This window comes from Anomaloglossus baeobatrachus, chromosome 5 (assembly GCF_048569485.1).
Source record: "Anomaloglossus baeobatrachus isolate aAnoBae1 chromosome 5, aAnoBae1.hap1, whole genome shotgun sequence".
In the NCBI taxonomy this organism is placed as follows: domain Eukaryota; kingdom Metazoa; phylum Chordata; class Amphibia; order Anura; family Aromobatidae; genus Anomaloglossus; species Anomaloglossus baeobatrachus.
The window spans coordinates 23,229,466-23,245,672 of NC_134357.1; the positions used below are offsets into that span (position 1 = coordinate 23,229,466).

Below are 16,207 nucleotides of genomic sequence, written 5' to 3' on the forward strand. Positions count from 1 at the left end.
CCCTCGATTTGAGTACCGAGCGTCCGACCCCCTCAATTCGAGTATCGAGCACCCGAGCGTCTGACCCCCTCAATTTGAGTACCGAGCACCCATGCGTCCGACCCCCTCGATTTGAGTACTGAGTACTCGAGCGTCCGACCCCCTCGATTCGAGTACGGAGCACCCGAGCGTCCGACCCCCTCGATTCGAGTACCGAGCACCCGAGCGTCCGACCCCCTCGATTCGAGTACCGAGCACCCGTGCGTCCGACACCCTCGATTCGAGTACCGAGCACCCGAGCGTCCGACCCCCTCGATTCGAGTACCGAGTCCTCGAGCATTTTACTGCTCACTCATCACTATTTTTTAATACTTTTTTAATAGAACAGAAAAGCTTTGATTCTGCACCTAAAAATGGGTTTCAGGCTCCACATAGAAGGTTATAGAGGAAAAGGCACCAAAACCGCAGATTTCAGGGCGTCTTTAGCGTCAGGGGGCGGAAACGTCATTAATCACATTAGCTTTAGTCCGTGTTCACATATAGTATAAAAATGCTGCGTTTTTTCTGCTTTTTTGCACAGAAATTCTGTTTCACCATCCAAGCAAAGTGGATGTGATCTCATGAATTCTGCGGGTTTTGTGCTTCTTTTTTCTCTAGAGGCTTCTGTACCACAAAAAAACACATTAAAAACCCATCAAATAATGCGGAAAAAGCATAAAAAATGCAGCAAAAATGCAATAATCAGAGGAGGTTGTTATTGAGTAGTTTGACAGCGGATTTATGTGACGTGTGAACACGGCTCTACAGACAGAAAAGCCAGAGGTGACCTAGAGGGACCAACCTATGTAACTAGATCATACAGTGAAGCTATGTGGGGACGCGGCCGGTACACGGTTCGTGTCTGTTCTGTTGAGGGTCGGTGACCTGTCGGCCGCCATGTCTGTCACCATGAGTGACCACTCTCCAGTAAACGTTTCCATGCTTCATTTTCAGTATCTCTGCTTGCTCTCAGTGAATGGAGACGTTTGGAATTTCACAGTAAGATCTGTGCAGTACCCTCTGTGGTCTGTAGGCGCCGCTGTAGCATCACGGCAATTACACGGCAGCGGAGGAGACGCCAAACAGTAACACACTCAGCGATCGCCAGACGTGCGACAGCGGCGCCACCAGTCTGTATGTAGGTACTGCACATGACGTCACCTGCAGAGCTGGAATGCGGCTGTCATCACGTGATGCAGGTGACGGTAAAGATGGCGGCCGGATGCTGTCTCCATGGTGATGACGGAAGTCGGCCTGTCAGCTGGTAGGTTCGGTAAAGATGGCGGCGGAGGCTGAGTACGAGTCCGTGCTGTGTGTGAAGCCTGAGATCAGCGTCTACCGGATCCCGCCGAGAGCGTCCAACCGGGGCTACAGGTGAGAGGCGGCAGCGGCGGAGCGTGTCCCGTGTGCCCCGCGCTGTCACCGCAGTCCTGACCGCACGATGTGTCCGCAGGGCCTCGGACTGGAAGCTGGACCAGCCGGACTGGACGGGGAGGATGCGGCTGACCTCCAAGGGGAAGGTGGCCTTCATCAAGCTGGAGGACAAGGTGTCAGGTACCGACAACCTCCGGCTGCGCCTCCTGTCACTGGACCCCTCCGGCTGCGCCTCCTGTTGCCTCACCCCCTCCGGCTGCGCCTCCTGTCGCCTCACCCCCTCCGGCTGCGCCTCCTGTCGCCTCACCCCCTCCGGCTGCGCCTCCTGTCGCCTCACCCCCTCCGGCTGCGCCTCCTGTCGCCTCACCCCCTCCGGCTGCGCCTCCTGTCACTGGACCCCTCCGGCTGCGCCTCCTGTCGCCTCACCCCCTCCGGCTGCGCCTCCTGTCGCCTCACCCCCTCCGGCTGCGCCTCCTGTCGCCTCACCCCCTCCGGCTGCGCCTCCTGTCGCCTCACCCCCTCCGGCTGCGCCTCCTGTCGCCTCACCCCCTCCGGCTGCGCCTCCTGTCGCCTCACCCCCTCCGGCTGCGCCTCCTGTCGCCTCACCCCCTCCGGCTGCGCCTCCTGTCGCCTCACCCCCTCCGGCTGCGCCTCCTGTCGCCTCACCCCCTCCGGCTGCGCCTCCTGTCGCCTCACCCCCTCCGGCTGCGCCTCCTGTCGCCTCACCCCCTCCGGCTGCGCCTCCTGTCGCCTCACCCCCTCCGGCTGCGCCTCCTGTCGCCTCACCCCCTCCGGCTGCGCCTCCTGTCGCCTCACCCCCTCCGGCTGCGCCTCCTGTCGCCTCACCCCCTCCGGCTGCGCCTCCTGTCGCCTCACCCCCTCCGGCTGCGCCTCCTGTCGCCTCACCCCCTCCGGCTGCGCCTCCAGTCGCCTGGCCCCATCCTCTGTCTCCACGTTCCGCCCCCTGCGCGCTCTGCCCCCTGCGCGCTCTGCCCCCTGCCGCGCTCTGCCCCCTGCCGCGCTCTGCCCCCTGCCGCGCTCTGCCCCCTGCCGCGCTCTGCCCCCTGCCGCGCTCTGCCCCCTGCCGCGCTCTGCCCCCTGCCGCGCTCTGCCCCCTGCCGCGCTCTGCCCCCTGCGCACTTCCTTACTTCCACAGATGATTATTGAATGACATCAATCAGAGATCTTGACATTCACGGAGTGTTACGGGGGTACTCCCATCTCCATGATCCTATCCCAATCTGTAGTAGGAATAATAATAGCGAATTCATCCAATTAGTGAATCAGGACAACTATACTACATTTCTATGTCGCTTACCTCATGTGCAGGGCATTGCAGGAGTTTAGGTATCCATGGTTACGATCAAACGCAACTAACTAAGTAACTGTGACTATCTGCATGGTCGTAACCATGAATACCTAAGGTCCTACAATGCCCTGCACATGAGGTAAGAAACATAATGAATCAGGAGAACTCTACTACACCTCTAATTAAAGGTATATACTATTTATTATTATTACACCTATTACATATTGGGATAGGATCTTGGAGATGAGAATATCCCTGTTAAATATGTTAGAAATCTGCTGACCCCCTCATGATACAGTATATGACATGCACCTGATGTGTGTGGGGGGGGGGGGGGGTTAGTGGTGCGGACGAGGAGCGCTGACACCCCAAATATCAATGTCTGGTTACTGACGTTTTCTTTTAGCGGAGGGAACCACTAGTCTCAGTACCGTTGTCTGACGGGAGGGGGTAGCAGCCTGTATTGTGCCCACGTGGGACACTATGGGGGTGTCACTGATCCCCCGCAGATTAGGGGTCATTACACACATGGCCGGTCCCTGCGGCCCCGTCTGCCTCACACCTCTCGTCTCTCCCGCAGGGGAGCTCTTTGCTCAGGCTCCGGTGGATCAGTTTCCTGGGATCGCGGTGGAGACGGTGACTGACTCCAGCCGTTACTTTGTGATCAGGATTCAGGACGGAAACGGTAAGTGCTGATGTGGAGGAAGCGTCAGCAGATATGTGCCGGGAGGAAGCGTCAGCAGATATGTGCCGGGAGGAAGCGTCAGCAGATATGTGCCGGGAGGAAGCGTCAGCAGATATGTGCCGGGAGGAAGCGTCAGCAAGGAGGGCTCCACGGTGGAATACAATGCACGCTGCTGTGTCAGCGATCCGATGAGCTCCCGCTAACCTCTGCAATAACAAATATATCACACACCAATGTCAATTAGGCAGAAATACACCGTGTGCAGAATTATTAGGCAAGTTGTATTTGAGGAATTTTTTTTTTTTTTTTTTTATTTATTGATCAATAACTATGTTCTCAATCAGCCCAAAAGACTCATAAATATCAAAGCTTAATATTTTTGGAAGTTGGAGGGGTTTTTTAGATTTGGCTCTCTTAGGAGGATCTGTTTGTGCAGGTGACTATTACTGTGCAGAATTATTAGGCAACTTAATAAAAACCAAATCTATTCCCATCTCACTTGTTTATTTTCACCAGGTAAACCAATATAACTGCACAAAATTTAGAAATAAACATTTCTGACATGCAAAAACAAAACCCAAAAAAATGAGTGCCCAATATAGCCCCCTTTTCTTTCTGATGACACTCAGCAGCCGACCATCCATAGATTCTGTCATTGCTTGATCTGTTTACGATCCACATTGCGTGCAGCAGCCACCACAGCCTCCAGACACTGCTCCCAGGGGTGGACTGTTTTCCCTCCCTGTAGATCTCACATTTTATGAGGGACCACAGGTTCTCTATGGGGTTCAGATCAGGGGAACAAGGGGGCCATGTCATTATTTCTTCATCTTTTAGACCTTTACTGGCCGGCCACGCTGTGGAGTAGTTGGATGCATGTGATGGAGCATTGCCCTGCATGAAAATCATGTTTTTCTTGTACGATAGCGACTTCTTCCTGTACCACTGCTTGAAGAAGTTGTCTTCCAGGAACTGGCAGTAGGTCTGGGAGTTGAGCTTCACTCCATCCTCAACCCGAAAAGGTCCCACAAGTTGATCTTTGATGATCCCAGTCCATACCAGTGCCCACCTCCACCTTGCTGGCGTCTGAGTCGGAGCGGAGCTCTCTGCCCTTTACTGATCCAGCCTCTGGCCCATCCATCTGCCCATCAAGAGTCACTCTCATTTCATCAGTCCATAAAACCTGTGAAAAATCAGTCTTCAGATATTTCTTGGCCCAGTCTTGATGTTTTATCTTATGTTTCTTGGTCAGAGGTGGTGGTTTTCAGCCTTCCTTACCTTGGCCATGTCCCTGAGTATGGCACACCTTGTGCTTTTTGATACTCCAGTAACGTTGCAGCTCTGAAATATGGACAAACTGGTGGCAAATGGCATCTTAGCAGCTTCACGCTTGATTTTCCTCAATTCATGGGCAGTTATTTTGCGCCTTTCTTGCCCAACACGCTTCTTGCGACCCTGTTGGCTATTTGCCATGTAACGCTTGATTGTTCGGTGATCACACTTCAAACGTTTGACAATTTCAAGACTGCTGCGTCCCTCTGCAAGACATCGCACAATATGGACTTTTCAGAGCCCGTCAAATCTCTCTTCTGACCCATTTTGCCAAAGGAAAGGAAGTTGCCTAATAATTAAGCACCCCTTATATAGGGTGTTGATGTCATTACACCGCACCCCTCCTCATTACAGAGGTGCACATCACCTGATTTACTTCATTGGTAGTTGGCTCTCAGCCTATGCAGCTTGGAGTAGGACGACATGTATAACGAGCATCATGTGATCAAAATACTCATTTGCCTAATAACTCTGCACACAGTGTAGAACGTCATAACCTGGAATTCACGATGAAAGGGGGAAGGGAATATTTGCTCGGCACTTAGACCAAAGATGGCCTTGTACTTTGTCCCAGCGCGATACCATGCGTGTCACAGTGATGGGGGGGGGGGGGGGCTGATGGAGCTAAAGCAGCACATCCACACGGATGATTCAGGGATCCCCCACATGGGCAGCACTGCAGGCACAGAGGTGATATAATGGTGGGTAACAGGCAGCACCGGCTCCCGCAGATCTCTGCCCACGTTCCTCATCCTCATTTCTCATCTCTCCTAGGAAGAAGCGCCTTCATCGGCATTGGGTTTGCAGATCGGGGTGATGCCTTTGACTTCAATGTCTCCTTACAGGATCACTTCAAGTGAGTGCGAGACCGAGCCGCGGCCGACGTCTCAAGGGGGTTTCTGTCTTTTTTGCAGTAAAGTCTCCTGTGCAGAATTTGGTGTTTTTGTAAAAACCCTTCAATTTATAAGGAACTGGCTGTACTCCCCGGCTTCGCCCGGGTTAATAACTGCTGTTAACAAAATGAATGTATTAACAAAAATGTATTCTGCACACAAAAACCACAAAACAAATAGATAGAAATGTAATTATGTCTTTCTCCCCCTCTGTATATATTTTTCTGTCTCTGTCTTACCCCGTCTGTCTCTGTCTTACCCCGTCTGTCTCTGTCTTACCCCGTCTGTGTCTGCCTCTTTCCCTGGCTGCATTGTGACACGCCAACATTCCATTTAAGGGCGTGGCTGCGCATTCTTCTGAAGTTCTGGCTGCACTGTGGCTTCCAGCTCCATTCGCTTTAACGGAGGCAGGTTTTTGGTGAATAACTGTAAAGCGCAGGGTTAAAATTTCCCCTCAAAACATAGCCTATGATTCTCTTGGGTTTCCAGAAGTGTGAGTGCAAAATGTTGTGGAGACGGGTAATGTACCTGCTGTGTGTTGGCCCACCGCTCGAGGCCGTAGCGTTACATCACTGTCAGCACCACTGCGGAGATCTAGAGACCACCCAAGACTGTCAGAAACCAGTGATGGGCAAGGGAAGATAAATGTGCCAAAGTCTGATCACTGGGGGTCCCTCTGATTCACTGTAATAATGGAGCCCATGCTCGACCGCCACTACAACCACTAATGAAGATGCCAAGAGGTGGTGAAGCCCCATTCGCATAGGCATGGTGTCAGGATCAGTGGGGATCACAGCGGCCAGACCCTCAGAGGTCATACAACTATCCCAGTGATGAATGCAGCTGGAGGACCCCCAGGATGTTTCTCAGTATTTTTTTATAATGATGGCAGAGTTCTGTAATCTGCAGGGATATCCATCTGTAGACCTATGTCTAGCGGCTGCCGGGGGCAGCACTGGGCAGGAAATCATAGGGGAAGGGGGCGCAGCACTAAATGAGATCCGCCGTCCAATCATTTTCAGGATCAGTTCAGATCCCAGAGGTCGGACACCTCTGATGGGGAAGTAGTGACAATCCATCACCCCACAGGAAGGAATTCCCTTATAATAATGCCTGTTATTTTCTGTCCAGTTATGTAGTCCTCAAAAACCTGGCTGATGACCAATATGGCCACCAACCGAGGAGGCATCGGCCCACTATTCAAGAGTCCATACTGGGCAAGGTCTTTAAATGAATCCCTGCAGAACTGGGCTGATTTCCACCTGAGGAGTCTGGGCGGTCCGTCATACATACGAGGAGTCTGGGGGCGATGGGGGTCCGTCATACATACGAGGAGTCTGGGGGTGGTCCGTCATACATACATGGGGAATTACGGCCTGATGGTAACATAACAACATGTAAGGACACTAAACCCTCCGGCCGCTTTCCTCTCTCCGCAGGTGGGTGAAGCAGGAATCTGATTTCTCCAAAGAACCCCAAGGGCAGGACAATCAACCCAAGCTGGATTTGGGATTTAAAGAAGGCCAGACAATCAAACTGAACATCGGGGTATGTGCCTCGTGTGGCCGCTCCGGGGTCCTATGTGGGATTAATATTTTCCTTCCCGTCCTATTTCATCAGGAGCGCAGCGCTCCCCTTCCACCCAGCTTCCTGGTCGTCTGTGGGGAGCGCTGCGCTCCTGATGATTGACAGATCAGACCAGCCAATTGTGCGCTCTCCCAAGGAGCGGCAGCTTTACCTCTGCAGCATTGGAGGGGTAGGAGCCAGCGATCCTGGCCAGTTTACAGCCGCTGCGCTTGTAAGTGCTGCGCTCCTTTCCTAGGAGACCGGCCACCTCTGATGGAGTGCTGAAGTGGCCGCTAGCCTGGGCTTCAAGCAGTAAACAATAGAATAAAAAAAATATCTCTGTTCTTGAAAATGGCGACGATTTTTATAAGAGGTAAATCGCAGTCTCCAGGTTTTACAAGCAATTTGCAGTTTAAAAACAAAATGTAATTTCTTTGTCGCTCTATTGGGAGACCCAGACAATTGGGTTGTATAGGCTATGCCTCCGGAGGCCGCACAAAGTACTACACTTAAAAGTGTTAAGCCCCTCCCCTTCTGCCTATACACCCCCCGTGCTCCCACGGGCTCCTCAGTTTTTTGCTTTGTGCGAAGGAGGTCAGACACGCACGCACAGCTCCACAGATTGGTCAGCAGCAGCTGCTGACCATGTCGGATGGAAGACAAGTGGGCCATATAGGGCCCCCAGCATGCTCCCTTCTCACCCCACTCTTGTCGGCGGTGTTGTTAAGGTTGAGGTATCCATTGCGGGTACGGAGGCTGGAGCCCACATGCTGCTTTCCTTCCCCATCCCCCTCAGGGCTCTGGGCGAAGTGGGATCTTATCGGTCTCCAGGCACTGAGACCGTGCTTCATCCACAACTCCTGTGGAGCCTGCTGGATAGGAGCCGGGTACCGTTCAGGGACATGGCCCTGCTACGTGAAGGTACTCTGTATCCCTGTGGGGACCGCGCACGGCAACACCTCAGCTTTGCTGGGTGTGCTAGTGCACCGGGCCGCGGCGCTGACCGGGTTAAATGTGCCATTACACACTCAGCGTCGCTGAGTGTGTTTATATGTAGGGGCTACCGCGCTAACCGCCGCTGCCATGGGAAACTGCGGCGCGGCTGGGACTTGTAGTTCGCCGGGGACTTCGGCGTGTACCGCTCTTTTACGGCGGACACGCTTATACTCGAGTCCCCGGCTTACTTGCGGCCTAGTTTTCCCTTTCTCCCGCCCTCAGCCCTGACAGGCAGGGGGAAGGGCGGGACGCTGCACGGAACGAGCAGCACTGAGGGCTGGAGTATGATTTGCATACTCCACCCCTCTCACTGTGCACAGTGCAGGCACCAGTTCCCGCACTTTCTCGGCCACGCCCACGGCTCCCTCCTCTCGTCAGGACGCCGCAGCCATTCCTGTCAGCTCCTCCGACGCTGCAGAGAGGGATTAACCCTGGGAGACCCAGACACGGTCTCTGGTGGCCTCACAACCGTTTTAAAGCGGGTGGTAAGCAGCACCTGTTGGTGCTAGCCCCATGGTGCTGTAGTGTATTGATACATTATTTGTGTATAGTATATACTCTACACTGTATGAGCACAGTCCATTCTGGCTATATACCCTATTGTGTTACACAGGGAAAACAATAGCATGGCGCCCACAAAAGGCAGGGGTGCCAAAACACAGGCTTATTATGCTGCCTGCGCCGCATGTATGACCCCACTACCGGCAGGTTCCACTGACCCTCATTGTGTGCACTGTTCGGCCCCTGTGGCACTTATTCAGCCAGAGCCTCTGCTAAGAGGGGCCCAGGGGGAGCCACCTGTTGACACTGTCCAGGTGACGGGGACTGAGTTTGCAAAACTCTCTGAGACTATGGCTAAGATACTAGAAGCCTTGCAGTCCAGGCCGGTATCTCAGCAAAGGGACTCTGTTGAATCATTGTCCCCTGACCCCCCTCAGTTGGTCCAACAATGTCCTCCCGGGGTATCTCATACATCCCAGGCTGAGGGTTATGACTTAGACCCCAGCCCCAGACCGAATAAGCGGGCTCGCTTAGAATTTCCCTCGACATCATATTGTTCAGGGTCTCAGCGGGGGGAATCTCTGGTTGATGATGCGGAGACAGCTGATCAGGATTCTGATCCTGAGGGCGCTCTCAATCTTAATACTCCAGACGGGGACGCCATAGTGAACGACCTTATTGCGTCCATCAATCGTATGTTGGATATTTCTCCCTCAGCTCCTCCGGCGGAGGAGTCGGCTTCTCAGCAGGAGAAATTCCGTTTCAGGTTTCCCAAGCGTACACCGAGTATGTTTCTAGACCACTCTGATTTCAGAGAGGCAGTCCAGAATCACCATGCTTGTCCAGATAAGCGTTTTTCTAAGCGCCTTAAGGATACACGTTATCCTTTTCCCCCTGACGTGGTTAAAGGTTGGACTCAGTGTCCCAAAGTGGATCCTCCAATCTCCAGACTGGCGGCTAGATCCATACTTGCAGTGGAAGATGGGGCCTCGCTCAAAGATGCCACTGACAGGCAGATGGAGCTCTGGTTGAAATCCATCTATGAAGCTATCGGAGCTTCTTTTGCCCCAGCATTCGCAGCCGTATGGGCGCTACAAGCTATCTCAGCAGGTCAGGCGCAAATTGAAGCGGCTGCGCCACAAGTGGCATCCATTACCACCCAGACCTCGGCAATTGCGTCTTACGCTATTAATGCTGTCCTGGACTCTGCGAGCCGTACGGCGGTTGCGGCCGCCAATTCGGTGGTACTCCGCAGGGCCTTGTGGCTACGGGAATGGAAGGCAGATTCTGCTTCCAAAAAGCGCTTAACCAGTTTGCCAATTTCTGGCGACAGGCTGTTTGGCGAGCGTCTGGATGAAATCATCAAACAATCCAAGGGAAAGGATACATCCTTACCCCAGCCCAAACAGAACATACCCCAACAGAGGAGAGGGCAGTCGAGGTTTCGGTCCTTTCGGGGCGCAGGCAGGTCCCAATTCTCCTCGTCCAAAGGGTCTCAGAAGGAACAAAGGAACTCTGATGCATGGCGGTCTAAGTCACGTCCTAAAAAGACCACCGGAGGCGCCGCTAACAAAGCGGCTTCCTCATGACTTTCGACCTCCTCTAGTAGCATCCTCGGTCGGTGGCAGGCTTTCCCGCTTTTGCGACACCTGGCTGCCACGGGTAAAAGACCGTTGGGTGAGAGACATTCTGTCTCACGGTTACAAGATAGAGTTCACCTCTCGTCCCCCGACTCGATTCTTCAGGTCATCCCCGCCTCCCGAGCGAGCCGAGGCTCTTCTGCAGGCGCTGGGCACTCTGAAGGCGGAAGGAGTGGTGGTCCCTGTTCCTCTTCAGCAACAGAGCCACGGTTTTTACTCCAACTTGTTTGTGGTCCCAAAGAAGGACGGGTCTTTCCGCCCGGTCCTGGACCTGAAACTGCTCAACAAACACGTAAAAACCCGACGGTTCAGGATGGAATCCCTCCGCTCCGTCATCGCCTCAATGTCCCAAGGAGATTTCCTTGCATCGATCGATATCAAAGATGCTTATCTCCACGTACCGATTGCTCCAGAGCACCAGCGCTTCTTGCGCTTCGCCATAGGAAACGAACACCTGCAATTTGTGGCACTGCCGTTCGGCCTGTCAACAGCCCCACGGGTTTTTACCAAGGTGATGGCTACTGTAGTAGCGCTCCTACACTCGCAGGGTTACTCGGTGATCCCGTACTTGGACGATCTGCTAATCAAGGCACCTCTCAAGAGGCATGCCAACGCAGCCTCGACGCTACCCTGGAGACTCTCCAGGGTTTCGGGTGGATCATCAATTTTCCAAAGTCAAATCTGACACCGGCCCAATCGCTGACATACCTTGGCATGGAGTTTCATACCCTCTCAGCGATAGTGAAGCTTCCGCTGATCAAGCAGCAGTCACTACAGAAAGGGGTACAATCTCTCCTTCAAGGCCAGTCACACCCCTTGAGGCGCCTCATGCACTTCCTGGGGAAGATGGTGGCAGCAATGGAGGCAGTCCCTTTCGCGCAGTTTCACCTGCGTCCCCTTCAATGGGACATCTTACGCAAATGGGACAGGAAGCCGACGTCCCTCGACAGGACCGTCTCCCTCTCTCAGGCGACCAAAGCTTCCCTTCGGTGGTGGCTTCTTCCCACTTCATTATCGAAGGGGAAATCCTTCCTACCCCCATCCTGGGAAGTAGTCACGACGGACGCGAGTCTGTCAGGGTGGGGAGCGGTTTTTCTCCACCACAGGGCTCAGGGTACGTGGACCCAGCAAGAGTCCTCGCTTCAGATCAATGTTCTGGAAATACGGGCAGTGTATCTTGCCCTGAAAGCGTTCCAGCAGTGGTTGAAGGGCAAGCAGATCCGAATTCAGTCGGACAACTCCACAGCGGTGGCATACATCAACCACCAAGGCGGCACACGCAGCCGGCAAGCCTTCCAGGAAGTCCGGCGGATTTTGATGTGGGTGGAAGCCACGGCCTCCACCATATCCGCAGTTCACATCCCAGGCGTGGAAAACTGGGAAGCAGACTATCTCAGTCGCCAGGGCATGGACGCAGGGGAATGGTCCCTTCACCCGGACGTGTTCCAGGAGATCTGTTGCCGCTGGGGGGTGCCGGACGTCGACCTCATGGCGTCCCGGCACAACAACAAGGTACCAATGTTCATGGCACGGTCTCAAGATCCCAGAGCTCTGGCGGCAGACGCCTTAGTTCAGGATTGGTCGCAGTTTCAGCTCCCTTATGCGTTTCCTCCGCTGGCACTGTTGCCCAGAGTGTTACGCAAGATCAGGGCCGAATGCCGCCGCGTCATCCTCGTCGCTCCAGACTGGCCGAGGCGGTCGTGGTACCCGGATCTGTGGCATCTCACGGTCGGCCAACCGTGGGCACTACCAGACCGACCAGACTTGCTATCTCAAGGGCCGTTTTTCCATCTGAATTCTGCGGCCCTCAACCTGACTGTGTGGCCATTGAGTCCTGGATCCTAGCGTCTTCAGGGTTATCTCAAGACGTCATTGCCACTATGAGACAAGCTAGGAAACCAACGTCCGCAAAAATCTACCACAGGACGTGGAAAATTTTCCTGTCGTGGTGCTCTGCTCAGGGTATTTCTCCCTGGCCTTTTGCCTTGCCCGCTTTTCTGTCCTTCCTTCAATCTGGACTGGAAAAGGGTTTGTCGCTCGGCTCTCTTAAGGGACAAGTCTCAGCGCTCTGTGTTTTTCCAGAAGCGCCTAGCCAGACTTCCACAGGTACGCACGTTCCTGCAGGGGGTTTGTCACATCGTCCCTCCTTACAAGCGGCCGTTAGAACCCTGGGATCTGAACAGGGTGCTGCTGGTTCTTCAGAAACCACCATTCGAGCCAATGAGAGATATTTCTCTCTCACGCCTTTCGCAGAAAGTGGTTTTTCTAGTAGCAGTCACTTCACTTCGGAGAGTGTCTGAGCTAGCAGCGCTGTCATGCAAAACCCCTTTCCTGGTGTTTCACCAGGACAAGGTGGTTCTACGTCCGGTTCCGGAATTTCTCCCTAAGGTGGTATCCCCCTTTCATCTCAATCAGGATATCTCCTTACCTTCTTTTTGTCCTCATCCAGTTCACCAATGTGAAAAGGATTTGCACTTGTTAGATCTGGTGAGAGCACTCAGACTCTACATTTCTCGTACGGCGCCCCTGCGCCGCTCGGATGCACTCTTTGTCCTTGTCGCTGGCCAGCGTAAAGGGTCACAGGCTTCCAAATCAACCCTGGCTCGGTGGATCAAGGAGCCAATTATCGAAGCTTACCGTTCGGCTGGGCTTCCGGTTCCCTCAGGGCTGAAGGCCCATTCTACCAGAGCCGTGGGCGCGTCCTGGGCTTTGAGGCACCAGGCTACGGCTCAGCAGGTGTGTCAGGCGGCTACCTGGTCGAGCCTGCACACTTTCACGAAGCACTATCAAGTGCATACCTATGCTTCGGCGGATGCCAGCCTAGGTAGACGAGTCCTTCAGGCGGCAGTTGCCCACCTGTAGGAAGAGGCCGTTTTACGGCTCTCTTACGAGGTATTATTTTACCCACCCAGGGACTGCTTTTGGACGTCCCAATTGTCTGGGTCTCCCAATAGAGCGACAAAGAAGAAGGGAATTTTGTTTACTTACCGTAAATTCCTTTTCTTCTAGCTCTAATTGGGAGACCCAGCACCCGCCCCTGTTTTTTTGTGTACACATGTTGTTCATGTTGAATGGTTTCAGTTCTCCGATATTCCTTCGGATTGAAGTTACTTTAAACCAGTTTATAATTCTTTTTCCTCCTTCTTGCTTTTGCACCAAAACTGAGGAGCCCGTGGGAGCACGGGGGGTGTATAGGCAGAAGGGGAGGGGCTTAACACTTTTAAGTGTAGTACTTTGTGCGGCCTCCGGAGGCATAGCCTATACAACCCAATTGTCTGGGTCTCCCAATTAGAGCTAGAAGAAAAGGAATTTACGGTAAGTAAACAAAATTCCCTTCTTTATTTTTTAACTTTTTTTTTTTTTTTGTATTCACAGAACATAAAGAAGAAAGATGGCTCCTGTAAGCCGCGGGGGAACGCGGGCACCGGGGGCATCGCTCTGCTTCCTCCTCCTCCCGGGGGGAAAATCCCAACGCCAACTGCCACCATGACCACTCCAATATCGAATCATGTCACTCCTCCCCCCATCAACACGCCCACCAGCCCAGGTACGTGCGTCCGGCTGCCCACCCGGGGTCACAGCACCCCAGGGACTGTTCAGTATATGCTGACACCCCCCGGCTATAGGCCGCCCACAAGGGCACATCCAGGCAGATATCTCAGAAACCTCATCACCCTTCTGTGCCACATTGGGTCTGAAAAGCCAAAGGGGAGGGGCTATCGCCTGTAAGAATGTCAGTGGCCCTTTACCCTTTCTGTGTTAGAGGCCCAACAACACCAAGCTGATTACCAGTTATCCCAGCATCATCCAGGATCGTGTCAGCAACTATAATGTTCCATAGCAGCGGAAATCAAAAATTGAATTGCTAATCGGGGGGTGCAAATATTTACTTTCTTTTTTTTCTCTTTCCCTCAGACATCCTGCTAGATTTGGGATCCCCGCTGCCACCCCCTAAAGCTGCTCCGGCCTCCTCTGACCTGTGGGGGGATTTTAATACTGCAAGCAGGTGAGGAGGTGTAGAAACATTCCCTGACAAGATCAGTAATGTATGTACACAGTGACTGCACCAGCAGAATAGTGAGTGCAGCTCTGGAGTATAATACAGGAGGTAACTCAGGATCAGTAATGTAATGTATGTACACAGTGACTGCACCAGCAGAATAGTGAGTGCAGCTCTGGAGTATAATACAGGAGGTAACTCAGGATCAGTAATGTAATGTATGTACACAGTGACTGCACCAGAAGAATAGTGAGTGCAGCTCTGGAGTATAATACAGGATCAGTAATGTAATGTATGTACACAGTGACTGTACTAGCAGAATAGTGAGTGCAGCTCTGGAGTATAATACAGGATCAGTAATGTAATGTATGTACACAGTGACTGTACTAGCAGAATAGTGAGTGCAGCTCTGGAATATACTAATTATTGGTGATGTTCAGGGCTTGATTTGGGCTCTCATACTTGTTGGTTTTTCTGTGTTGCAGACATCCATAGATAAATATATTGTGATGTTATTTTGGACACAATTTTATTAAGTTTTCTTTAAAAAGAAAAATTAAAAAAGGCAGCACTCCTGCAGTAAGATGCACAGCAGCAGTTTGGGTTTTTCCTTTGGCCGCAGTGTATGTTGCTCAGTAGTTGTTTGGCCGCGGTCCGTGTTGCTCAGTAGTTGCAGCTTTTTGTGTCTCGCTTCCACAAAGTCTGAACTTGATGGTCTTCCGGTTGGGGTTTCTGCGCTCGGCTGTTGCTGGTGGTGGGGCCTGTGCTGAGACTTGTAGTTCTTCCTGCTGTATGTCACTGAGGCTTCACCTGCTCGCGCTCTCTCTTCTGTCCAGCAGTCTGTCCTCTCAAGCTCCGCAGTCTTCTAGCTGGGTTCAGTTCTAATGGTCGCTCCTGGAACCTCTTCCTTTCTCTCCCCTGGAGAACAGACCGTCCCCCGTCCGCCGCCAGGAAGCCCAGCTGCTCCGTGCCGCGTATCATTGTGACGTCTCCTCATTATTGGGGCTGTGCGGGTCTCCCAGGGGGCATCGTGTTGTGCATCTCATTCTTTCTTCCTTTTCTGCTCCTCCTGGTCCCCCTATTCCTGCCTGCGCCCCCATTTTCCATGTCATTGTTTTGCTATCTGTCGAACCCCCCCAAACTGCTAGTTCTACACTGTAACCATTCCACACGTACATGCAGGGTATTGTGCACTGCCGCCAAGATGCCCACCCGGCCTCAGTGCCCAATCTGGACCAGAGCTGCTTTGTTTACAGACGATTAACAAATGGATTTTTTTTGTTTTTCTTTAAATTACTATTTTCAACCTTAGTTTGGCCCCTCCAGGCCTCTGTAGAGCCGTCCTCGTCGGGTGGGTGATTTTTGCACTCAGCAGATCTGCCCCCCCGAGCCCCGGTCCACTCGGATAATTACTAAGATTTTATTTCCTGTCGTTTTTGGCTCTCGTATTGTTTTTTTTTGCTCGTATCATGTCCTCCTGCAGGGTAAGTGGGGGAGGGGGTAGATAGATTTGTGTAACTTGTCTCGTAATCATGAAACATATTTATTATATAGTGATCATTCTGGAAGAAAAAGAACAAAGTGTATATAAAATAAATTTAATGTATGGACACTTCAGGGCTGTGTATTCACGTCTCTTTATTTGCTCCGCCGTGCGCATTTCTCAGGACAGTGAATGGGACTTACAATGTCAAGGTAGAGATTGTGGGTAAAGATAGCTAATGGCATCTTCATACAGGGTATCCACAGACGGTGCCGTATTAGCTGTATATATATATCAGAGCCGATATTAATGAATACATGAGACATGGTGACGCTGGCTCAAGGAGAACAACTGACTTTCGTGTATTCGATAGATCCAATTATACAGTACGCAACAATAACCTTGAAGCC

At 52.5% G+C, this 16,207-nt stretch overlaps 1 protein-coding gene across 2 annotated transcripts; it reads left to right on the forward strand.

Moving 5' to 3' along the window:
- The first annotated feature begins 1,244 nt into the window (after positions 1-1,244).
- Positions 1,245-15,931, forward strand: NECAP1 (NECAP endocytosis associated 1). Of its 2 annotated transcripts, none has more exons than XM_075348273.1 (8): positions 1,245-1,392; positions 1,472-1,572; positions 3,282-3,386; positions 5,493-5,574; positions 7,051-7,159; positions 13,690-13,861; positions 14,230-14,320; positions 15,154-15,931. In XM_075348273.1, the coding sequence occupies exons 1-8, from the start codon at positions 1,298-1,300 to the stop codon at positions 15,197-15,199; spliced, it is 801 nt and encodes a 266-aa protein (XP_075204388.1). In that variant the 5' UTR covers positions 1,245-1,297; the 3' UTR covers positions 15,200-15,931. The 2 variants fall into 2 exon arrangements, with proteins under 2 accessions (XP_075204388.1, XP_075204387.1); XM_075348272.1 differs by having other exon boundaries at positions 1,246-1,392; positions 15,151-15,931.
- Positions 15,932-16,207: the final 276 nt, after the last annotated feature.

Coding starts and splice junctions, on each gene's coding strand:
- NECAP1 (XM_075348272.1), top strand. CDS start 1,298: ATGGCGGCGGAGGCTGAGTACGAGTCCGTGCTGTGTGTGAAGCCTGAG. Junction 3,387..5,492: donor CAGGATTCAGGACGGAAACG/GTAAGTGCTGAT, acceptor CATCTCTCCTAG/GAAGAAGCGCCTTCATCGGC. Junction 5,575..7,050: donor TCCTTACAGGATCACTTCAA/GTGAGTGCGAGA, acceptor CTCTCTCCGCAG/GTGGGTGAAGCAGGAATCTG.